This window comes from Colobus angolensis, unplaced genomic scaffold (assembly GCF_000951035.1).
Source record: "Colobus angolensis palliatus isolate OR3802 unplaced genomic scaffold, Cang.pa_1.0 Scaffold297, whole genome shotgun sequence".
NCBI classification, from domain to species: Eukaryota; Metazoa; Chordata; class Mammalia; order Primates; family Cercopithecidae; genus Colobus; species Colobus angolensis.
In genome coordinates this window covers 2,578,276-2,604,971 of record NW_012116232.1, presented here as the reverse complement: position 1 = coordinate 2,604,971, position 26,696 = coordinate 2,578,276, and the positions used below count along the sequence as shown (strand labels likewise).

The 26,696-nt window shown below is 34.5% G+C and overlaps 1 protein-coding gene across 1 annotated transcript in view; it reads right to left on the bottom strand.

The window, feature by feature from the left end:
- The window catches only part of ADGRL3 (adhesion G protein-coupled receptor L3), an 890,906-nt gene that overhangs the window by 392,256 nt on the left and 471,954 nt on the right, over window positions 1–26,696 (bottom strand). The window contains exon 6 of the mRNA XM_011949310.1: window positions 15,500–15,609. Coding sequence (XP_011804700.1) covers window positions 15,500–15,609 — 110 coding nt within the window. The remainder of the gene's footprint in view (window positions 1–15,499; window positions 15,610–26,696) is intronic.

The following is a 26,696-nucleotide window of genomic DNA, read 5'->3' as shown; positions in this document are numbered from 1 at the left end:
AAAAAACAGGAAGAGAGAGAAAGAGACTAAATGGTGACTAATGATCAATTAGAAGGCAGACAGAATTAAGCAACCAGTAAGTACTTTGATTCTGAATTCTTTATATGGGGTTGAGAAATAGAGGGGAATGAAAGGAAATTCAGAGAAGAGGGTAGAAAAGAATTGCCAACTTGGACAAGCTACTTAATTCTTGTTCTATGTTCCTTATGTTTAAAATAAAAATCCTATCACCTAACTAAAGAGATTACTATGAGAATATGATAATATTGTATGTAAAGTATTTAGTACTGGCACATGGTACTTTTTCAGTGAACAGCATCTACTATTAGGAAGAAGCTTTTAATTTTGTCTAGCAATTTCTCTTCCTTTTCTGATTATGACAAAGAGGAGAAAATCAAGTAGGAGAGTCATAATCTATTTTTATTAAACACCCCAGAATATTCTTTCTCAATCGTTTCCTGAGCTGTCATCTTCTAAGTCACTCTAGCTTACACTCCAATCAGAAAATGAGCTGCCAATGTTTAGTGATTAATTTGCATCAAAAAAATTACCTAGCAACCATCACTAATATAAAATTAGATCTCAGTTTCTGTAAAAGTCTACAATCTACTAAAAGGATCTGAAGATAGATGAACACTAGTCAATGTCATAATTTTAACTCTTAAAAGCACATCCAGGTAGAATATCTCAAGAGCTTAAATCAGAAGAATACAGTAATTTTTAAACCTTGGTATTCAGAATTTTATGATTTAGTTTTTCCAAAAATAGGCTAAATATCCATATTGGATACACTTTGTTAAAGTAATTATAGAAAACTTTTATCAAGCACCACTTGTGTGTTGGAAACTGTTTTAATTCTGTTACATGCATTGCTTATTCAAATAGTCAAAGTTACCATGAGGTAAGGGCTTGTTTTGAAGAAATAAACCCTTTTTCAAAAGCATCACATTCACTTGGATATTTGTAGTAAACAATAGGGTTCTTTATCTCCAATATCCATAAAGAAGGGAAAAAGTTCCTGTTTTCCACGAGTTAGGTTAAAAAGAAAAAAGTCCAGTATGGCCTCCATAGATTGGTCCATATCAGCCCTAGATCTTCAAAACCAATAATAAATGGGATTTTTGCTAAACAGCTCCTAATAGTGTTCAAGCTACTGTCTGAGGATAAATATAAGGTATTTCAATATTTTAGAAACTATCATCAGATAAGTAAGTAGCAGCGACTGTCAAGATTTGATCAAGTACTACAATTCATCAGAAATTCTCAAATTGTGTGTTAGAATCAGTGCTAATCACAAATGCAGACCATATCAATAAGTGAATTAAGAAGTACAGATTCCTAAAGACACAGAATAACATGTTTCTCACTTTACACTTACCATTCATTCTTTAAAAGAGAAACATAAGCCATCTGTTGCAGAGCAGTCATTCATAATTAATGAGACTCAAACTCGGTGTTTGAACTTGTTTAATGTATTAGTGAGTGCCTAATAAAGTGGAAGGAGAAACTCTTAGAGCTTTTTCTTGATAATATCCACAGTCATATTCTTTTCTAAGCAGGCAAGTTTCTTGAAGATAGCTTGATGTGTCTGAATGAGTAGCTCTTGATAAATAACAGAGAAGGACAAGACCAAACACTGCCATTAAAAGTTTCTATTAGACTCTGATATACACAAGTAACCATCTACCAATTCTGTTGGTCCTTGAGCAATGAGAATGAATCCAAGAGGAAAAGAAAAAAGAAATCTTGTAGAAATAAATACATTTCCTCTCCAGCAAAAGTGAATATGATTTCTCTTCTGATCCTTTGATGTTATCTTGTTAAGTGTAACATCAAATATGTTCTCTAAAAGTTAAGGTGAATATGGGAGACAGCAAGTCAAGGAAAAACCGTAATAGGATAACTGTTATGTTCTACCTTTTGAGAGATTCAGTCTTTCCTTCTCTCCATAATTCCATTAGTTTTCCTTTTATTGCTTTTTAACTTTAATTTTTTTTAAAAAAATGAGTCAGAGTCTTGCTCTTTCTCTTAGGCTGGAGTGCAGTGGCATGACACTGCAGCCATGACCTCCTGGGCTCAAGCAATCCTCCCACCTTGGCCTTTCATATTGCTGGCATTATAGGTGTGAGCCACTTTGCCTGGCCAACTTCAGACAACTTTTGGTATCTATGAAGTTTCTGTTACTGAGCATTGAACACATTTCAAACTTCTTTAACAACTACGCCCAGAAAAGATTTGCCAAAGAAATCTGAATGCATATTTGAAGGCTTTCAAAAAGCAAATGGTTAGTGTGTAGTGATTTAGTGTGTAGTGAACATAAAAGTGTGTATGAACATAAAAGCAAATTTTACACCCACCTTCCCTAATAAAAAGTTCATTTACTGGCTTTTTCCAGGTAGTTTTGAAACGAGTTTATAAGAAACACCATGAAGTTTGAGAACCAATCGTAAGTAAAGAAAGACTGTTCTTTGATAATATTGAGAAAGTTGGTTTTTGATTTGTCAGTATGCCACCAAGTGCCTTATCATAGGGCATATTGAAAGCAACCAAAGGCCAAGCAATTAATCAGTCACATCAGGATCATTTTGAATTCTGAAATTTCTCTGGAAGAATCTGAATTAAAATGAGAAACTGGACAGAATGCAAACTTCAATTAAAGAGATTATATTTTAATCTTTTATATTTTTGAAAGTAAGCCTTAATCACTCCTTCCATCTCTAGAGTACAGAAAAATTACTTTGGAAATTTTTCAAAACAAAGTAGCATGATGGACAGAGAAGTCAAATGGCAGTTAAGAGCCAGTGAGTTCTAATTGTATAATCATTGACTCTTTCACTTGTTCTAAGTCTTAGGTTCTTCACCTATAAAATCCATTGTTACTATCTAGAGACAGAATGTCAAGACTCATATAATCAGGTTCAGCCAATATTTGTTGAATGAAATAAAAGAACATGGCCCAAAGACTACCTGGAGACATTTAAGGACATGGACAACTCCTTAAGAAGAGGGAGAGGCTTGTTATGTATAGGGAGAGCTGGGCCTGGAGGGAAATCAACTAGTACCAAAAGTTAACACCAGTGGAAGGAAAGTAAGAAAATAAAAGACATATGATTCATGAAATTGTCAGTACCAGCACGTCAACTCCAGAAGGGCTGAAGAACAGGAAATTTCAGTAACAAAATAACCCAGTGAGCTGAGCATAGATTCAGAAATTTTGCCTGATGCTACAGTGAGCCATTATTGGTGCCACTGCACTCCTGCCTGGGCCACAGAATGAGAACCTAACTCCAAAAAATAAAAGTAAATAAATAACTAAACAAGAAAATTTGTCTGATGCATTTTAGCTATCACCTGGGGTTAAAGAAAGCAACTGCATAACAGAGAACTGGTTTAAGAGCTAAGTCATATGGCAGACACCTTTGTAATTAGCTCTGTGTGGTTCAGAGTGGGACATAAAATCCAGCAGTGATTTGAAATAAAAAATGGAGAATTAAGGCACAGGCTTGTCTGTGAAATTACACAAACAGTAAAGGGAGGTAGAGAATACTATAATTCGTAAGATGTTTGGAGCTCCCCAAATCCTAGGATAAATTAGGGGGATTACATAATTCCAAGATCCAGTGCCTGACAGCACTGATTATCAGAGGACATTACAAATGTGTGGCATGCAATAGGTGTATTAATTTGAATGGCTATGATAGACTTAGCATTTCTAATATGGCCATCACAGTACAAAGCTTTTTGAATATATTTCATTTTAATTTTTCACACAAACTCTGTCAATTGATTGTCATCTCCATTTTCTAGGTGAAGCCATTCACTCAGAGCAGGAAAGTAACTTGATTAGAACACAGCTAGTAACTGGCAAAACTAGAACACAAATTCAACTCTGATTCTAAAGCTCTTACAATTGACCACTAAGTTATATTCTCTAGTGCTTGAGGGAAATTAGTAAGGCAAAGACAGGGAAAATGTGGCCAGACCTAAAAAAGATGTAAATTATAATTAGAATATGTCTTTGCCATAGAGATATACTAAGAAACAGTCGCTTATTTTTTCTCCAAATCACTTACTATTCTATTCTGTATTTGTTTCTGTTTTAGCCAAAGTAGAAAAGCAATTAGCCATAGAGAGAAGAAAGCATATATTTATAATATGTAGTATGAAGAACCAAATGGTATAGAGTTCCTTTCCCAGTCTTTGATCCTATATTGATATAATTACTTGGATGCTGACGGAATGATGAGAAAACTATATGTTTCTGGAAGCTAGGAACCAGTCATGTTTGTATCACGGCAGGGTGGGCATTTGGACTTCATGCAATGTTTTCAATATAATTAAGTTTTCATGAAATGTTGGTAAAAATTAAATTAATACATACAAAGCAGACCTGTAAGTCAATAAATATGCATTTAATTCAAGTTTTACAAGTAAGTTATTGTGAAAAATTTGTCTGTTTTAAGATATGAGAAAATACAAATGGAAAACTCACTACATTTATTCATCCAATTAATCTAACACATATATTCATAAACAACTCTTTATTTACCCATTCACTATTTTTGCTGCCCTATATAAATAGTAGATGAGTGTAATATAGTAAAATTAAACTTTACTAAATGATAATTTGACCTGGGTTTGCCTTGGGTTTAATATATTCATAAATGAAATTAAAATGACTTTTGTCTATAATGGTATACTTTACACCTCACCCTTCCCTAGTCCATGACAGAGAAAGTATATGTTTACATTTTAAAAACAATGTATTAGAAATATACAATAATCTTTATTTAGAAAGCAAAACTATTAGAGGCTTGTGACTCCTTCCTCCATCTTCTATGTATACCACTCCAACCTTTGTTTTCAACTGTAATATATCCCCTTCCCAACATTGACTCTCTTGACTTTCTCTTATAAGGACATTTGTAATTAGATTGGAACCACTCAGATAATCCAAAATAACCTCCCATCTCAATATACTTAATTTAATCACAACTGCAATATCTCTTTTGACATTTGAGATGACATATTCATTCTGAGAATTAGAATATGGACTTCTTTGGGGGAACTTTATTGAGCCTATCATATAATAAGTATTTATTTGACTTTGGATTTTATAAAAGGGTTTTGAAAAAAAATTAGACAATTAAAAATGTTATGGTATTAACAGGAATTATGATCTCCTACAATTTGATACTTTTTTCCAAAATATAAACAAAAGTATTAACATATATATTCCTTTACTAATTACTAATTTTAATGAGGTATCATGTTAAATTTAAACATAAAAAAGAACGTAATTCTGTCATTTGTGACAATATGGATGAACCTGGAGGACATTATGTTAAGTGAAATAAGCCAGGGACAGAAGAATATCTCATGATCTTATTCATATGTGGCATCTAAAAATGTTGATTTCATAGAGGTAAGAGTAGAACAGTGACTACCAGAGGCTGGAAGATGGGGAGGAGGGAGGAATGAGGCGAGATGTGTCAACATGTGAAAAGTTACAGTTAGATGGGAAGGATAAGCTCTGTTGTTCTATTGCACAGTAGGGTGACTATAGTTGATGATAGCATGTTGTAAATTTCAGAATAAATGGAAGAGACTATTTTGAATGTTCTTACCATAAAGACATTAATTTTTGAAGTGCTGGATATGCCAATTCCCTGATTTGATCATTACACAATGTATAGGTGTATAAAAATACCACACTGTATCCCATAGATGTATACAATTATGTGTCAATTTAAAACAAATCTTTTAAATAAACAAGTATTTGAATGATAAAGTGCTTTCTAAAGCAATTATTTAATTTTTTTAGTTTCATAAGATTCATGATTGGAGTAGAAGAAAATCATCAATGCTAATTTATAGCATTTTACTCAATTTTACATTTATTTAGAACAGTTTTATCTGGAAACTTACTTTATAGATCTCACACAACATGTTTTCCGTAAGATCTTCTCAGCACCAAATACTTTGGGATGAAAACCTTGCCTTTGTATGTTTTTTACTATTCTTCTTGTATGTGGTATATTTTTAAAACAAGATATTTTAATCCTATGTTTATAGTGTTCAATTTGAATAACTTATAGAAATTTCTTTGAATTAAATTTAAGTGCATAAGTTCTATATTTTACTATTTTGAATAAAGCTACATGAGCATGGTTGGCTAACCCCTTCAATCTTTCATGTCTATAATAAAGTTTTACTTCCTAAACCAAATATTTTCCTAACTCGGTCAATCCAATTAATTTTTTAATGCTCTCAATTCATCTTGATTCCTTACTAATTAATATCTAAGTGTACATTTACATATTATTAATCTAAATCTATATGAATCTTATCAAGATGTTTATATCATCTGATGTTTGGTTTATTTGATGTAAGTTTATCCATATTGCTGTAGTATAATGTAATATTTTCTAAAATATATATTAGAAAGAGAAGGTGAATTTATTCAATTTTCTTCTGCAAACATATTTTCATTCTCAACAGATCCTAGAAATTTGAAAAAAAAAAAAAACTGATTTAATGAAAATCAGTAGTGGTGACAGTGTTAATTGCTGGTTAGCAGCTCTCCAAGTCTGTCTACCTCATCTAACTGGACTTTGGCCATACTGTCTTTCTAGCATTTACGAGAACAGGCCAACCTCTTCCCTAACTCAAGACCTGTGGAGCTCTTCTCTCTGCCTTGAGAGTTCTTCCCCAGACTCTTGGCCTATCTTGTTCTCATTCTTCAGGTCTCGAATATTCTCTTCAGATATTTCATCACATCCTCCAAATATCCTCTTTAGATATTTCATCACACCCTCTGTAAAACAGCCCCTTCATTGTTCTTTATCACAGAATCATACTGATTTTCTTCTCTTTTATCATGAACTTTTGATTTCTTTTATCATTAACTTTGTTATTTACATGTATTGGTTCATGTGTTCATTACTTGCCTTACCTGTGGGACTAAGGTCTTCACTGGCATTTCGCACAGTTATTGGACCATAGTAGGCAGCAATAAACTTGTTTGATAGAATTTTTGTTGTTGCAAGAACTTATTACTAGCTTTTGAGAATTAAAAGGAAAAAAAAATGTGTCAAGAGCAGTGGCTCATACCTGTAATCCCAGAAGTTTGGGAGGCTGAGGAGGGTGGGTCTCTTGAGCCCAGGAGTTTGAGAGCAACCTGGGCAACATAGTGAGACCCCTGTCTCTACTAAAAATTTAAAAAATTAGCCAGGTGTGGTGGTGCACACCTGTAGTCCCAGCTACTTGGGAGGGAGGCTGAGGGAAAGAATTACTTGAGCCCAGGAGGTGGAGGTTGCAGGGAGCTGTGATTGTGCCACTGCACTCCAGCATGGGTGAAAGAGCTAGATCTTGTTTAAAAAAAAAAAAAAAAAAAAATTGAACAATTTTTTTTTTTTTTTTTTTTTTTTTTGAGACGGAGTCTTGCTCTGTCGCCCAGGCTGGAGTGCAGTGGCTGGATCTCAGCTCACTGCAAGTTCCGCCTCCCGGGTTTTTTACACCATTCTCCTGCCTCAGCCTCCCGAGTTGCTGGGACTGCAGGCGCCCGCCACCTCGCCCGGCTAAAAAAATGCTAACAATTAAGAGTGCTTTTACATCTATTAAAATGAAACTCTAGAGCAACAGTTGCAAATGTAGATACCTTTCAGAAGCCAGGAAATATTTAAAATTATTAAGGTGAACCTTTAGAATACAACAATGAATTACTGAAAAATACAACACACAGAAAAGCACAGAACCCATCCAAAGTGGGCAGAACCAAATCAGCTCTAGCCTGTTGCTGCCCAAAAGGAACACAAGGTCTGTGTTGCTCCAGACTTTATGATAAATCTTACTTTTAGGTGTTTCGGAGGCCTAGGGAATCCCTTGGCAGGCTAAATCTGGCCCACCACCACGACCCTGCAGTCTTTGCTCTAAAGTCTTTATGGGGATCTGACCCTTCCTGGTCACACATAAGCTCTTTGCCAGCCCATTCTTCTTCCTTCATAACTATACTCTGCTACTGAATTTCGTGAAGCCTTGGTGTCCCAGCCTAGATAGTTACAGGAATTAGATTAGCGGGAACACAGAGACCTGATGACTCTTACTTTTTCAGAGGCCTGGCTTTTCACCTTTTCTCTCCTTTGTTTCTGGAACTAATACTTTGTATTTGGCCAATAAAAACCACTGCTTTATTTAATTTAAACTAGCCAAAGTTGGTTTTCACAGATTTTCAAAAAAAACATTTCTTAATATCAATTAATGATATTCAGAAATGGTTCACTACCTTCTCTATGTTGTACATTGTGATTGGTACTAGATTCCAGAGAAATCACAGCATACAGGGAAGTCCAAGGTTTCTGCCTTGCCTATCTATGGGTTTATTTTCTGTACCTCTTGCATTTTATATTTCATGCAAATACCAAACGGTTTTGGTTTCACATTCTCCATGTAATTTACTACCTATCTTGTTTTCTCTGCTAAAAATGATTGCCCTTCTTCTCTCAGGAAAGTCTATTCATATTTTAAGACTCATATCTAGCAGGGCACGGTTCTAGCACTTTGGGAGGCAAAGGTGAGAGAATCCTTATAGTGTAGGAGTTTAAGACCAGCCTGGTCAAAGTAAGAGCAGCAGGAGGCAGCCAAATGCCTAGGCAGATAGTGGGGGGTCCCCAGTGAAACCCCACCTCCAAGCCACAGACAATTTAAAGCCTGAAAGCCAAGCTACAAGTTAAATCCTTGGACTGGATTAAGAACTTGTCTTCCTGTTTGGTGCGCTTTCCTTTGATTGATCCCCACCCTTCACCTACTTTACATATAGCTACTCTTTCCTAATTGTTTTTCTACACTGTCATGCCCACCTTCTGAGTGGTGTCTTCACTGTAACCATTTTTACACACTCACAAACCAATCAGCATGCACTCCCCATTCTGGGTTCATAAAAGACCCCAGACCCAGACACACGGGGCACTTTTCCATCTTCGGGTGGGGAAACCCCCTGAATCCCCTCAATGCTGAGAGCTTTCCTTTTGCTTAATGAATTTTACTCTACTCACTCTCCAGTGCCTGTGTGGCTAATGCTTCCTGGTTGTAAGACAAGAACTTGAACCTAGCAGAGCTAAAGAGCAGAAAGACCGCAACAGCAAGCAAAATGCCATTTCTACAAAAAACACAAAAATCAGTTGGTTGTGGTGGCATGTGCCTGCCGTCCTAGCTATTCTGGAGGCTGAGGTTGGAGGATCGCTTAAGCCAGGGAGGTCCAGGCTGCAGTGAGCTGTGAATGTGACACAGGACTTCAGCCTGGCTAACAGAGCAAGACCCTGTCTCAAAAACAGAAACAAAAACAATACAGCTCTCTAAGGGTCACCTTCTCTAGAAGAGCATCCATGAGGCCATCTATCCCCACCACCACCACCCTAGTCAAATATCAGTCACTTTGGATCAGTGTGCCTTCTCTGAATGTTTCTAATGTGAAATGCTTAATTGCTTAAGCTAACAGTGTAAATTTAGTACTCTAAGCCCCACTTGACTGAACTCCTTGAAGGAGGACAGAATCTTTATCTTGGCTTTTGACCCCTAATATTTCATTATAGTGCTTGGTATGCAGTAGGTACTCAATAGATGTTGAATGAAAGGAATATGAAAGGAGGAGGTCTCACAAGCAAGTAATATAATCTAGTTGAAGATAACTTCCATGCACATGTGAAGAAGTTCAATAAAGGTAGGAGGAAGTTTACGATTAGAACCTGTAAGAAAGCATACTTGCTGGGCACAGTGGCTCATGCCTGTAATTCCAGAACTTTGAGAGGCCTAGGCGGGAAGATTGCTTGAGACAGGAAGATTGCTTCAAGACCAGCCTGGGAAACATAGCGAGACCCTGGGTCTACACATTTTTTTTTTTTTTTTTTTAAGAAAGAAAGTAACTCCAGCTATGCTTACTATTTTCTAAACAGAATGATGATAGCAATGTATATGAATATGCAATATTTTTGGCATATAAGCAGGGCTTAAATTGATTATTAATTAACCATTGGTTCATTTCTCAGAGCTTTGTGAATCATCTGTTATATAAAAGATACTGTGAAGGACAGAAAAATTATCTGGAGGGAAAGAAACTGTAGTAAGGGAGAGAAAGAGTGGGAGAGAAGAAGAAAACTTTTTTCTTATAGATATAACTCTAAAATATTTATATAGCTGATACAGAGAGAGTAACACTTAAACAAGGGACAATACTTGCTATATTATACAAAGACATATGTAATAATAATAATATGAAAAAAAGATGGTTGCTGGTTTCTTGAGGATTGCAATCACCAAGTAATTTGGAGAAACTAAAATGTATGTAATGTATATTTTAAAAAACAGATCTTTATTTTGAATTAATAAGGTCTTATTTGCAGACAAGAGTTTCTTGTGTTTATGATTCCAGCAATGAATGCAGTACTTTTGGAGAAGCCATTTGACTACATTTTCTTTCTTCTTCCAGTCTTTCAATACATATTTATTGAATGTCTACTGTATATATGAAACAGAAAAAGACACTGTAAATTAAAATATACCTTGGACATTTTTGTGATCTTTCTAAAGTTAAAAATATCAGTTAATTTCAGCACGATGAGTTAAAAAATATGTACTTATTTATTTACATAATAGTAATCAAATGTGTACACATTTAAATATGCACTCATTTGGACATTAGTTGCAAACATGTATTTAACTATTTATAATTAAATATTTAGATTGTTTTAAATGCTAAATGTGTAATATATTTTTCTTTTAGTAAAAATGATGAAACAGTTATATAATTATTTATAAATATCAATTTTCCAATAATGGTCATTTTTCTTTCCTGTTCATAAGGACAATCATGCACACAGCTATTCAAATGGCTAACGTGACTAGTGAGAAAGTCTTAAGTGCTATAACAAGGTTGTTTTAATCAAACATTCATTGCTAGTCACTTTCCAAATTGTGTACTTCCCCCCGCAATTTCCTAAGAAAATTCACCATGATTGCTAGAATAAGTAATATATGCTTTATACTTCTGAAAAAAAAAAGAAACAAAGAATTGAAGAGAAAAGCTGGAGGTGAGAGAAGACAAACACCTTTTGAGTGTAATGTGTGTGAAATTGTATGCCTCCAAAGAAAGACAATTTGTCAGCAGGATATAAAGTAAAGATTCTTTGCTCAGAAATACTCTGAGTAGGTGGTTAGTTGTTTTATTGTCTTCTCTCGAATACAAGTCATCCCTGTAACCCTGCTGAATGAAGGCAACTCTAGATGACACAATTTCAATCTCAAATCAGGTCAGAAGGGAAGGAGGTAGGGCAAGAAGAAGAAGAAAGATGGAAGAGCAAAAACGTGGCATTGGTAAATGTGAGGTTTAACCTCTTGAATATGTGGGTCATCTCCTGGGGAGAAAATATCCACTAAAGAAGAATATTAAACCTCCTAAGAAAATGCAAAGGCTACAAAAGTCACACTGGAACTGAGGTGTGCCAGGAACAGAGAAAAGTATTGATTCATCTGTTCCAAATTTTTTCAGAAAGTGTGTCTGTGAACCCAAACAAGAAAAAACAGAACAGAAGTAAGAAGGTAGGACTTAGATAAGATTAAATATACAACTTCAGTGATTCTGAAAAAGGAGTACAAAACACTCAAAGAAAGTGGTCTCAGTAAACAGTTTAAAAACTAACTCTTCTTATTTTCTTTCTCATTGGCATCTTTAAAAGTCATATCATTTGTTTGATTCAAGCTAAAATTCCTCTAAAGTTGTTATTGTTCAATCATGTTCCTATTTAATGACTCCTAAAATTCCGTGCAAGAATTACTGCAAGCTTTTCTCAGATACTTTAAACTTTACTTCTCTTATGTGATACAATGAACTTTATTGACTCTTTGTCTATATTACCTTTAATATGCTTCATTATTATTACATTTTCCTATAAATTGTGTTTTTCTACATTTTTTCTATGAAAAAGTCTCATCTTAAAAATGAATATTGCCATGGAAACACACACACACACACACACACACACACACAGACACACACAGGACTATGTATAAATAAAAAATAATAATAATGTTTCTTCCACATATCAATATTAAGAATAAAACATTCATAAATAGTAAATACATTACTATAAACACTAAAGTTTATGGTCATAAATCCGAAATGGAAATGGATATTACTAAACTGTATAACAAATAGAACCTAACATTGTTTGTTCAGTTGTTTAATTCCAATATTAATATTAAATCCTAAGTCTGAAGCTTCCCTCACACTAATGAAATAGGTATCTTTTATCAAGGATCATAAAATATTGTTAAGCACAAGGATTTTCACTAATACAGGAAATTAAAAAAGTATTTTACTTAGGAGCCTCATTCTAAAGTGCAAGCAGTATTGCAAACTAGTTACACCATAAAGTTTCGTAAAGTGTTTGGGAAAATAAAAGTTTGTAGTGATTCAGCTGCTTTAAGAAAAAGAACAAAAAGTCTTTAAAATAAATAAGTAAAGGACTAAGAAAAAGGGTTCAGGCTCTTAAAGCACTTTCTTTCACCACATACCATTAATGTACTGATGAAAATTATGAGTTAAAAATACTATAGAAGATTAAATGGCTCATGAAAATATAAATGAAAAACAGTTATGGAGAGAAATACAGCTAGGTCCTTAAGAACAGGTATTAGAAACAGACCCAAATCTAGTCTTTGCCATTCTCTAGCGAGTCTACATTTCACATGGGACATTTCACTTTATCTACTGACCTTCAGTTCCCTCTTCAGAAAAATGGTGATACACATAACAGGGAGGATCTTGTAAAAATCAAATAACTTATGCATGTAAACACTATCCATGTAGAAAACGGCATGTGGTTAAGTGTCAATAAACAATAACTATTTTAAATAAGTAAATCTTTTCACCATTAGAGAGTCATGAATTTTATGCTTAAGAAAAGAAAAAAATAGCTGAGTGTTGAAATAAATCAGAATTTATTAATAGATCCGGGAAGGTCTACAAGGTGAGATCCAGGAGAAGCACCTACCTTTTTGTTAAGTAATCAGATTGTATTCTAAACCGAATGATATGGTTTGTATGTACGTCCCCTCCAAATCTCATGTTGAAATGTGACCTCCAGTGTTGGAGGTGGGCTATGCAGGACATGTTTGTGTCATGGGGGCAGATCCCTCATAAATGGCTTGATGGCCTCCCCATGGTAATGAGTTCATGTGAGAACTGGTTATTAAACCGGGTCTGGGAGCTCCCTTTCTTGCCATATGATGTACCTGCTCCCCCTTTACCTTATACCATGAGTAAAATCTCCCCGAGGCCTCACCAGAAGGAGATGCTGGTGCTCTGTTTGTACAGCCTGCAGAATTGTGAGCCAAATAAACCTCTTTTCTTTCTAAATTACCCAGTCTGAGGTATTCCTTTATAGCAACAAAAAACAGACTAACAAACACACCCATGTTCTCTGATCTCTGGTTGGTTTTCTCCTAAACCAATCTGCCTTTCAAATGAGTCACTATAGTTTATTTTATGATTTATACTTTGTTTTAGGTTATTTTCTTTTCAAATCATGTTAAGTTTATTAAATGATTTCCAATTCTACATTATACTTTTAACTGAAATATATTCCAGATAATTTAAACAGACACGATCAGAGTACAATGTGTAAATTAAACCAGTATATAAACTGGCAAGTGGGTATACCTGAGTGTATAATTCTCATTTAATGAAATTATTAGATATATATTTTGATACAATATTTCTAAGGTAGTCAGTAAACTTTCAGGATGATCAGAATTCTCTAAATATAGGATATTAAGGAACCAAATTGCCCATCTCCGAAAATTTATTAGAGAAAGGAAATCTGTGGTAAACCATAATCCCTTTATGCAAAAGTGTATAAGCAAGTTCTTATTTATATTAAAGTGATTTAAGTAGATGATATTTCAGAATGAGTTTGGCAGAGGATTTTGAAGTGGCTATCCTCAAAGACATTTTAAAAGAATACAGGAAATTGAAGAGACAGCTGTGAAATTCTTTAATTAAAAAAGTATGACAAAATCTACAATCTGAAATTTTACTTCACCTTTTGTTTCAAAATATGAACATAAAAATATGAATGTAAGTTTCCTAAAACTGTCTTTAAAAGCAAGGTTCACCTTATTGCATTTTTAAATAAAATGCCTTTGTAGAAAAGGAGTCTTTATATTTCACAAAGGTCTTATTGTGCAACCCAAGTATAATTGTCCCAATTCCAAGATGGTTAACAAATTTTATTTCCTTAAAATATCATTGGTGAATAATAATGGTCAGTAGGGGCTTTATCAAATAGAAGGGCCTATAGAGATACCAATATAAGAAGCGTAAGCTAAATGAGATATTAATAAATCTTGTACTCTGAGGCTTTTTCATAACAATGATCAGCTTATAAAACTTCACAAGATAAACTTTCTGTAATCATTCATTCTATAAATGAAGCTGAATGAAATTTTCTCTCAATTGTTTTCACTACTATTTTAAAATTTCAATTCATCTCTTATTGGTCAAACTTTTATTACTGAAGTATGTATACTTCCAGCTCACGAGTAATGTCCTGCTTCTTTAATAAGTGTGAATGAGGCAAGCCTAGAACTATCTTCACAAAAGTAAACTTGCTGATCCCCAAATACTTTGCTTCTTATGAAACATCAAAGGAAGTTGAAACCTAGGATTTGTTTATGATATCAGGTGTTTTCTATCTCTGGGATAAGCTGAACATCTATTATGAAAATACATAATTTCTGAGTGATTTTCACTAAGACTCTCATAAATAATTAACGAGTTAGATAATTTTTTTTTTTGAGATGCTGTCAGAAAATGTTTCATTTTAGATTTTTTGATTCTTCATTATTCCTGAAGAAAAGATATGTTGTTGGCATATACCATATCTGATAAAAACATTGCAAAGACATAATTCTTGAAGCTGTAAAACATATAGTCTGAAGAGTATGTTAGTTCTTTTAATCTTTATTTTTTTCTTTCTGGTCTACTCTTTCCGGATGAATATATTTCTAATTCTCAAAATGTTGACAGCAGATGAAGCTTAGATATAATTCTTCTATCACATTCAAAATGTATAAATTGCTATACATTATATATATATAATTGTATTGTTCATTTTCACTTCTTATCTGCTTGGACCTGGATAATTGGTATAACACTCCCCCAACCTTTTTCTAAATGTTTTATATTCTTGCATTAATTAAGAAAAGTGTGTTAGAATAGGTATTCATATACAGAAATAATCACAAGTAAACACTGTAGGATAGGGTAGGCAATATTTAAATCTTCTGATGGTGGGGAGGGTCTATGATTCTCAGAAATTAATATTAGCCCATTTTTTCATTTAATTTATGTGATTTATGTTTTCATAGAGAATATTTGTCAATGCATGCAAAACACAGTTTAATATGTTTTCTCTTTCCAAGAAAAGTATAGGAATATACATACTGTAAGGGACACATTCATACTGCACTTCAAGGTATTTATAGGTTCCTGGACACGGGTCTGGAAAAACATCAGGACCTGCCACCACTGCACACTGGGTTCTGTTATTGCATCTGAAGTCAAAAGAAAGGAAAAGAAGTAGTAAGCTTATGCAAAGTTAAATTATTATCAACATCAACACTAATTTTATTTTAGTTCCTATTATACAGATTTGAATAAGGTTTTGCTTAATTTGGGGCTTTAGGCCTATTAAGAAAATATCTGTAGTACACTTTTTAGAAACTAGACATTAAAATCAATCTATTCAGCTTGCTCATATTAACTAATTTAAAATTTGGTTGAATACAGCGTAATTTCTAGTTAGAAGTTAAATATTGCTGAAGCAACACTAACTGGTCCACAGGATATTGCCAATGTAAACACAAGTAGGAAAGACTATTTGATAGGAAAGACTCACTCCAGTACAAAAAAAAAAAAAAAAAGATTTTAGAAAATATAACCACATAGTGTATTAGGCAATTGTAAAATAAATTCACTGACTATGATGACATTCATTTTAAAGGTATGAAAAGTGGTATTGAAAATCTTTATCTGAGCCTAACAAATTAGTAAAAAGTTAATAATTTTAAATATTAAAATGAATATTTGAATTTATTTTGTATAAATTAATATAATATTACTACTTATTAAAACCATTTTAGGAATTAACTGTCATGTCCTTTTGTTTAGCCAAATAATGATACGATCCTCATGGATTACTTATCACAAAGGCCAATATCTTATACTATAAAATAATGACTTTAAATTTATAAAAAGAATAATGATATAACACTACTAAAACATAAATATAAGATGGAACTGGAGGTTATCATATTAGGTGAAATAAGACAGGTACAGAAAGACAAACTTTGCATGTTCTTATTTATGGGAGCCATTAAACCCATGAAGCTATAGGGTAGAAAGATGGTTACCAGAAGATGGGAGGGGAGTAAGAGGTAGGGAGGGGAGGAAGTGAGGATGGTTCCTGGGTACATGAATTGTTAGAAAGAATGAATAAAACCTAGTATCTGACAGCACAATTGGGTGACTACAGTCAAACATAATTTAATTGTACATTTGAAAATAACTAAAAGATCATAAACGGATTGTTTGTAGCACAGACGATAAATGCTTGAGGTGATGAATATCCCATTTACCCTGATGTGATTATTACACAATACATGCCTTTTTCAAAATATCTAATTTTTCCATAAATATACACATCTACCATGTCCCCACAAAAATAAATAAATAAATAAATAAATAAATAAATAAATAAATAAATCTATCTTTCTAAAACACAGAAAAAGAGAAAAAAAAATATGAATACAAACTTGGGCACTTTTGTGGCAATTAGGCTAAACAAATCTGAATTGATTAATTCATGGAGAAAAACAAACATGTTGAAATTAATTATAATTCTTAAAAAGATACCCATATTCACAGTGGACTAATTACTGTGAATTTCACTCAGAAACGTTCTAAATTCAAAAATTTATCCTTAAGTATTTTTCTATAAAAAACTAATGGTTTTTCCTACCCATAATATTGGCACTAAGTCTACAACATGTGATACTCTAATTATTCCCCGTGTTTTATGTTCTTGTTTATTCATTTCAGAAATATAACCTCAAGGCTAGATTTTTCTGTTAATTCCTTACGGAGATGTTCTGTTCTCTGATGTGACCTCAGAATACTTGCAAGGATACTGGCAACATAAAAAGCATCTAGAGCAGAACTCACTTTGATTTAGTGTAAAAATACCTTGTGTTTACCTGAGGCTACCATTGTCAGGCTTAATGAGGATTTTATTTAGTCCCTAAATTAAATTTGATTCATTAATGAATTTCTTAAGCTGAAAAATATATTCTGTGTTATCAGTGAAAGATGAATAAAAGCTAATGCTCCATACTCATCAGGCAATTTAGCATAACAGCTAATACTGAGGGATAACAAGTTGTAAGGTTTTTCTGTGTTAGAGGCTGATGATCAGACAAATGTATAATAACATTAAGGTAAATGCGGCTCTCCTGACACATGCACCCACAAATATGTTGTCTTGATGTTTTGGTGTACTCACACCTTCTTAAAATAGCAGATCTTTCATACTAAAAAGAAATTATTTGAATAAGCTCTTCAAGTCAAGTGACATGTTTTTAGCAATTAAAACAATACAATTTTCACATCACACCTTGAATATACAACCTCATAAATCCATCTAAGGTTTTTAATACAACAGGCAGGGATATGAACTCATAAAGTTATTTTTGTATTTGTTATAGAAAAATCAGCAATTATCAGGAACACATTCAACAGACATAATGGAAAAGTGGCACTATAAAATTTAATATAATGTAAATATTCTGTAAACATAATATTAATTCTGATGTGTGAATATTTATACATATCTCCTTTTCTTCCTATCTTGGTCTACAGTCACTTGATTCCCTATTATTAACATTTTTAATTACTACACCTCTAATTTAAAAAATGTATTTAGTAACAATATCTACTCTTGTAATTTTCAGATATAAATAGGCAACTGTAAATCTTTTATTTAAATAATCAATGTACGATATAAATAGATCAGCTTACTACTCATTTATGACCAGAGCATAATAGTTAAAATTTATAATTATGGAAGATTTACAACTGTAAATCTTTTATTTAAATAATCAATGTACGATATAAATAGATCAGCTTACTACTCATTTATGACCAGAGCATAATAGTTAAAATTTATAATTATGGAAGTGTATGTTGCACAGAAAGTTGTGCTGAATCAATAGGGATTTCAAGTGGTTATGTTTATATAGACTAGATTAGAAAACATAACCTGGAGTCTATACATATCTATCTATCTGTCTATCTATCTACCTAAAAGTACATTGACCAATTTATATATTATATATTATCAAGTTGTAAATTACTAGTTATTTATCTATATGTAAGAAAATTATAAAAGCAACTATCTCTTGTAAATAACAATTACTATTGTGAGATCCAAATAGCTTATTTAATATTAACTGAAGATGAGTCAAGAAAGCCTTCTAATTAATGAGATAGTGTCTGTTCCGTGGTATATAAAACAAAAAATATTATGCCTATATTTATAGTCATTATCATCATTGTTCTATATAAAACAGCAGTAATTTATAACATTCACCTTTCAAAATAATTTATGATTCTATTACTATGTTTTTTTTTTTTTTTTTTGAGACCGAGTCTCGCTCTGTTGCCCAGGCTGGAGTGAAGTGGCCGGATCTCAGCTCACTGCAAGCTCCGCCTCCCAGGTTCACGCCATTCTCCTGCCTCAGCCTCCCGAGTGGCTGGGACTACAGGCGCCCGCCACTTCACCCGGCTAGTTTTTTGTATTTTTTAGTAGAGACGGGGTTTCACCGTGTTCGCCAGGATGATCTCGATCTCCTGACCTCGTGATCCGCCCGTCTCGGCCTCCCAAAGTGCTGGGATTACAGGCTTGAGCCACCGCGCCAGGCCTATTACTATGTTTATATCAAAAGTTCATTATAAATTATGATTATTAAAAATAAAATGGAAAAAGATAGATTCAATCGCTGGAATACTATTTTTATATAGGATACATTATAATATTGATTGTTTAAAGACTAGCTATATTTTGAAAACAGGAGTTTAAAGGTTCTATCCTTTAGTTTGCTTTCGTTTTCTAAATGACTTAGTTACTGCGAGTTAAAAAGAAATTAAATATAATTAAAGATTTGTAAACAATTTAGTCCACAAAGATTCTTTCAAAATTAATCAAAGTAAATTCATTCTAAAATATTATAGATGAAAAAAGTGAGATAAAGTGATCTAATGTTCTCAAATGCTTTAGGTTCATTGTTTATTTTTAATGTAAACATAAATTAAAAACACGCTTTTCGGTATCCCTATTACCTGATGTTTATATATATATATACACACAATGTAAAATGATTACCACAATAAAGTTAATTAACATATCCATCATCTTACAGTTATCTTTTATTGTGTTGTGTGGTGAGAAAATTTAAGATCTACTCTAACAGCAAATTTCAAGTATATAATACAGTATTGTTAACTGTGGTTACCCGGCTGTACATTAGATTACCAGAATTTACTCATCCTGCGTTACTGAAACTTTGCACCCTTTGATCAACATCTCCCCATTTCTCCTATCTCCCTAGCTTCTGGCAGCTAACATTCTACTTTCTGCTTCTAGAAGTTCTGACTTTCTTAGATTCCACATATAAGAGGGATCAAATAGTATTTGTCTTTTGATGTCTCACTTATTTCACCTAGCGTAATGTCCTCCAGGTTCACACATGCTATCACAAATGACAGTTTCCTTCATTTTTAAGGCTGAATAATATTCTGTTATATATTTATATATAAATATATTTTTATTTACTTTTTATCTATACATCTGCTGATTGGCAGTTAGGTCAATTCCATATATCTTGTTTATTGTGAATAATACTGGAAGGAATATAAGACTACAGATATCTCTTTAAGATATTGATTCATTTCTTTTACATATCGATACCCAGAAGTAAGACTACTGGAATATATGGTAGTTCTATTTTTAATTTTCTGAAGTACCTACATACTGTTTTCCATAACGGCTATACCAATTTACATTTCCATCAGTAGTATACAAGGATTGTCTTTCCTCTACATTGTCATCAACACTAATCTTTTGTCTTTTTGAACATAACCATTCTAACAGATATGCAGTGATATCTCATTGTGGTTTTAATTCACATTTCCCTGACGATTAGTGAAGTTGAGCACCTTTAAACTTACTTGTTGGCCATTTGTCTTCTTTCAAGAAATATTTATCACTTTTCATCGCTGATAGACTGAGTCCACTTTTAAATTAGATTATTTGTTTTCTTGCTACAGAGGTATTTAAATTCCTGGTATACATTGGATATCAATCCCTAAATAAACGTGTAGACTAATGGTACAGAATAGATGGCCCAGAAATTAATCCACACATTTATGGTCAATTAATTTCCAACAAATGTGCCAAGAATACACAACGAGGAAAGGATTGACTGTTCAATAAAGGAGGCTAGGGAAACTGGATATCTACATGAAGAAGAATGAAATTGGATCTCTATCTTACATGACATACAAAAGCCAAGTAGAAATGGATTAAAGATTTACATGTAAAACCTAAAACTATAAAACTATTAGAAGAAAACATAGGTAAAAACCTTCTTGAAATTGATCTGGGCAATTTTGGGGAGAATATGACCCCAGAAGCACAGGTCAGAAAGCAAAAATAAACAAATTGTGTGCATCTAACTACAAACCTTCTGTACTGCAAATAAAACAATTAACTAAGTGAGGACCCAAGCTACAGAATGGGAGAAAACACTTTTAAACCTATTTGTCACTTCTTTCTGAGATGAATAATGCTACCCTCAATTTTACAGAAAATAGAATTGGAATGAAGACGTTAAATGGCTTTTCAGACTGTCAGTAATCAAATAATAGTCATTGGAGTCCAGAACAGTGGCCTGAAAATCATGATACTGCTGTCTTGTGGGAGAATCAGTCATACATTTCATGGTCACTCTGGGACCCTGATTTAATTCACCCTGACCTGATAGGTTCTCAAGAGTACTATGATGATCTGATGAAATAAAGACCATCTGTGAAATATCTGAGTGCCCCAGAATTCACTCAGTCATGATGTAGATCAGGCATTATATAACCAGGCCCTCACAATTCAAATTGGCATACAGAAATTAGAAAGATAAATTTCAGAGCCTAGTAATGGTATGATGCATATTTATTTATATATAGATTTTTCCACAATAAAAAATACATGCAATTTTAATTTAACCCACATATAAACCTCCAATTTACATGTAACTGTCACCTATTGATCATGTTTAATAAATTTTAGTTAATATGTTGAGTTCTATTAGTTATTAGGACTAATTCTAAAGCAATATTGTTTAATTCAAGAATGTCACATGACTGCCATAGAAGATACACATCTTCCCAAATCACAGGACTAGTAATAGGAAAGAGAATCATTTACTGTTAATTTGTCCATTTCAACGTGGTTCATTGCAGTGCAGAAGAAATATTAGCTAAGTGTGAAAATGAAAGTCATTTCTGGGTAAACTTTTCCTCTATTTGCCACAACATACAGCACCATATAGCAAAAATGATATTGCTGGATATACATGCATATTGACTATTCAAATAATTGGCCTATTTTTTCCTGCTAATTTCAATAAAATTGAGAGAGGAGGCAGGTAGGGGCTGTTTAGGCAGATAAAAAGGGAGGGTCTCAGAAGAGGGACAATGCCTGCAAGAACACACCTGTAACACCCCTGTTATATAGCTAGCAGGAGGGAATGTGGTTAAGAACTTCCTGTTATACCAAGATGCTTGCTCAGAAAGGACTTTCTAGCTGCCTTTGTAGGCACAGAAAAGGACCAAGGACATCCTACAATGACCCTGAAGTCCTTATAATTCTATGAGCATTGTGACTTTAGCCCCTCTGTTGGTTTCATTTAGGCACTCATAGGTAATCAAGATGGAGTTACTATGGCCAACCCCAGGCAAGAACAGACACAACACCCCTGGGAGGAGCTTTACCCGTCCCTTTAAGGCAGAACCCACAGAAGACTCTTTGTCTGACACATAAAAGACCCAGAACTCAGCCCTATTTTTTGCAACCATCTTTGAGTCCCCTCTTGCTGCTGAGAGCTTTTCTGTCACTTAATAAATCCCATTCTGCCTTACTCACTCTCTGGTGTTTACATGACTTATTGTTCTTGGTCATGGGACAATAATTTGGACCTTGCTAAACTAAGGTGTAAGGAGACTTCAACAAAATGATGCGTCTTTCACTTTCATTATACAGACAAAAATTAGCAGCCCACTATCTCCTGTTTGATTATAACATACTTGTACATGAAGCATATAAAAATAAGCCTTAAACATACCTATATTTTTAAAAATTCTCACATAATAGACATATAAAGATTATATTAGTTGATTGCATATGATTGCATAGCACTATAGATCTAACAGAGTATCATTAATTTTTTTTTTTTTTTTTTTTGAGATGAAGTCTTGCTCTGTCGCCAAGTTGGAGTGCAGTGGCACAATCTTGGCTCACCACAACCTCCAACTCCTGGGTTCAAGACATTCTCCTGTCTCAGCCTCCCGAGTAGCTGGGACTCAAGGCATGCAACATCACACCTGGCTAATTTTTGTATTTTTAGTAGAGATGGGGTTTCACCATGTTGGCCAGGGTGATCTCGATCTCTTGGCCATGTGATCCACCCACCTCAGCCTCCTAGAGTGCTGTGATTACAGGCATGAGCCACCACACCCAGCCTAAAATAATTTAAGTAAATATTGTAGGGTTTACATACTGGGAATATAATTCACAGGGGTTCTAGGTTAATAAACCCTTCAATCATGAATGTTTATCACATTCTAAAGTCAGTGTATACAAACAAACTATTCCTCAGAATGCTAAGGAACTTTTTAAATGAACTTTCAGCCATGTATAAAACTCCAAAGAAAAGCACTGACTTTTTAAAGACAGGATAGAATAATGTTTTAAAAAAGAGTGCCTTGTGCCTTTTTGTTAGCAAAATTAATCATATGAATTTATAAATTTATATTAGCACTTATTAAATAACATTGATACTAGCACTTATTAAATGACATTTATACAAAAGCATGTGTTATGTAAAAACACACATCCACTTAGTATACCCAAGAAGTTCATAGCATCTAACATATGATGAATCAGTGCATGATTCATACAGGAAGATGGAATTATTCTCCAATAGAAAAATATTTTACAGATATCTTATAATTTAAAAAGCTACATCATATTCTATTAATGTGTAAAATCTCAAAATAGTTTAGATTATCACAGTAACTATAGGTTTTTAGTTCTCAGGATGGAATGACGCAATAGAAGAAAACACAAATAGATGCATGAATATCAGTATTTTGTTTAATGTCAATCAATTGGACAATTCTCTATTTTCCTCCTCAAGACAGTAATTTCCTTATTTTCTACTGCCTGTCATTCTGAGACATGCTTATATGACATCCTAATCATGTTTATATGACATTCATTCTGAACTGAGAAGACCAAAAAAGATGAGACAACTATCTAATGGTAGAAAACAAATATGTAGGTCATAAAGGAATCAACTAGATTTCAAATAAAAAGAGAACTAAATGGCTATGAAATAAAAATATTAATCATGATTAAAACTAAAAGAAATCCTCCCATGTATATACTATAGCCATACATTCAGCATTTATTAAAAAGTTTAATGATATCATCCACTTACAACTTAAGGGACAATTTAAGAAGAGTTATAAAAGTAATAAGACTCCTAATCTAGCTTAAAAAAAAATTTTTTTTGAGACAGGGTCTCATTCCATTGTCCAGGCTGGAACGCAGTGGTATGACCTTAACTTACTGTATCTTCAATCTCTGCAGCTCAAGTTACCCTCTTACTTCAGCCTCCCGAATAACTGGGACCACAGGTACACATAACCATGCCTACCTAACCGTATTTACTTTTTGTAGAGATGTGTTACCCAGGCTGATCTCAAACTCCTGGGCTCAAGCGATCCTCTCACCTCAGCCTCTCAAGAGTGTTGGAATTACAGGCATGAGCCACTGTGCCAGGCCTCTATTTCTGTTTTTTTCCTGAAAAAAAATTGCTTCTAAACCATAAACTAAAAGTACTATAGGATCTTTCAGAGGACATTATGGCAATGTATCTAAATGAAGATCTGTGATTCATAAAGTGATTCTCTAGCTCCAATTCTTTCATTTCCTATATTCTTTTATATGTTACTTCACTAGCTTTCCTTTACCTTAAAGAAATATAATTTGAGGGGGTGTGCCCAAGATGGCCGAATAGGGACAGCTCCAGCCTCCAGCTCCCAGCATGAGCGACACAGAAGACGGGTGATTTCTGCATTTTCAACTGAGGTACCAGGTTCATCTCACTGGGGCATGTCGGACAGTTGGCAGTGGTCCGTGGGTGCAGCCCGACCAGCAAGAGCTGCAGCAGGGTGAGTCATCACCTCACCTGGGAAACGCAAGGGGGGAAGGGAATTTCTTTTCCTAGCCAAAGGAAATTGAGACACACAACACCTGGAAAATCGGGTGACTCCCACCCTAATACTGAGCTTTACCAAGGGTCCTAGCAAACGGCACAACAGGAGATTGTGTCCCACACCTGGCCCAGAGGGTCCCATGCCCATGGAGCCTCCCTCATTTCTAGCACAGCAGTCTGAGATCTAACTGCAAGGCGGCAGGGAGGTTGGGGGAGGGGTGATGGGCATTGCTGAGGCTTAAGTAGGTAAACAAAGCCACCGGGAAGCTCGAATTGGGTGGAGCCCACCACAGCTCAAGGAGGCCAGCCTGCCTCTGTAGACTCCTCCACTAGGGACAGGGCATAGCTAAACAAATAGCAGTAGAAACCTCAGCAGAGGTAAATGCCCCTGTCTGACAGCTTTGAAGAGAGCAGTGGATCTCCCCCATGGAGGTTGAGATCTGAGAACGGACAGACTGCCTGCTCAAGTGAGTCCCTGACCCCTGAGTAGCCTAACTGGGAGACATCCTCCACTAGGTGCAGACCGACACCTCACAGCTCACATGGTGGGGTAGACCACTGAGACGAAACTTCCAGAGCAAGAATCAGACGGCAACACTCTACAACAATATTGTAGAAGATAGCAATATTCTATCTTCTACAACCTCTGCTGCTGATACCCAGGCAAACAGGATCTGGACAGACCTCAAGCAAACTTCAACAGACCTACAGCTGAGGGTCCTGACTGTTAGAAGGAAAACTAACAAACAGGAAAGACACCCACACCAAAACCGCATCAGTACTTCGCCATCATCAAAGACCAGAGGCAGATTAAACCACAAAGATGGGGAAAAAGCAGTGCAGAAAAACTGGAAATTCAAAAAAACCAGAGTGCATCTCCCCCTCCAAAGGAATGCAGCTCATCACCAGCAACGGAACAAAGGTGGACAGAGAATGACTTTGATGAGTTGAGAGAAGAAGGCTTCAGTCAATCAAACTTCTTAGAGCTAAAGGAGGAACTACAAACCCAGCTCAAAGAAACTAAAAACCTTGAAAAAAGAATGGATGAATAGATAACTAGAGTAATCAATGCAGAGAAGACCTTAAAAGAACTGATAGAGATGAAAACCATAACATGAGAACTACATGACAAATGCACAAGTTTCAGTAACCAACTCAATCAACTGGAAGAAAGAGTATCAGTGACTGAAGATAAAATGAATGAAATGAAGCGAGAAGAGAAGGGTAGAGAAAAAAGAGTAAAAATAAATGAGCAAAGCCTCCAAGAAATATGGGATTATGTGAAAAGACCAAATCTACATCTGATTGGTGAGCCTGAAATTGACAGGGAAAATGGAACCAAGTTGGAAAACACTCTGCAGGATATTATCCAGGAGAAGTTCCCCACCTAGTAAGGCAGGCCAACATTAAAATTCAGGAAATACAGAGAATGCCACAAAGATACTCCTCGAGAAGAGCAACTCCAAGACACATAATTGTCAGATTCACCAAAGTTGAAATGAATGAAAAAATCTTAAGGGCAGCCAGAGACAAAGGTTGGGTTACACACAAAGGAAAGCCCATCAGACTAACAGCAGATCTCTCGGCAGAAACTCTACGAGCCAGAAGAGAGTGAGGGCCAATATTCGGCATTCTTAAAGAAAAGAATTTTCAACCCATAATTTCATATTCAGCCAAACTAAGTTTCATAAGGGAAGGAGAAATAAAATCCTTTACAGACAAGCAAATGCTTAGAGAAATTGTCACCACCAGGCCTTCCCTACAAGAGATCCTGAAGGAAGCACTAAACACGGAAAGGAACAACAGGTACCAGCCATTGCAGAAACATGACAAAATGTAAAGTCCATTGATGCTAGGAAGAAACCATCAACTATCAAGCAATATAACCAGCTAATATCATAATGACAGGATCAAGTTCACACATAACAATATTAACCTTAAATGTAAATGGACTAAATGGTCCAGTTAAAAGATACAGACTGGCAAATTGGATAAAGAGTCAAGACCCATCAGTTTGCTGTATTCAGGAGACC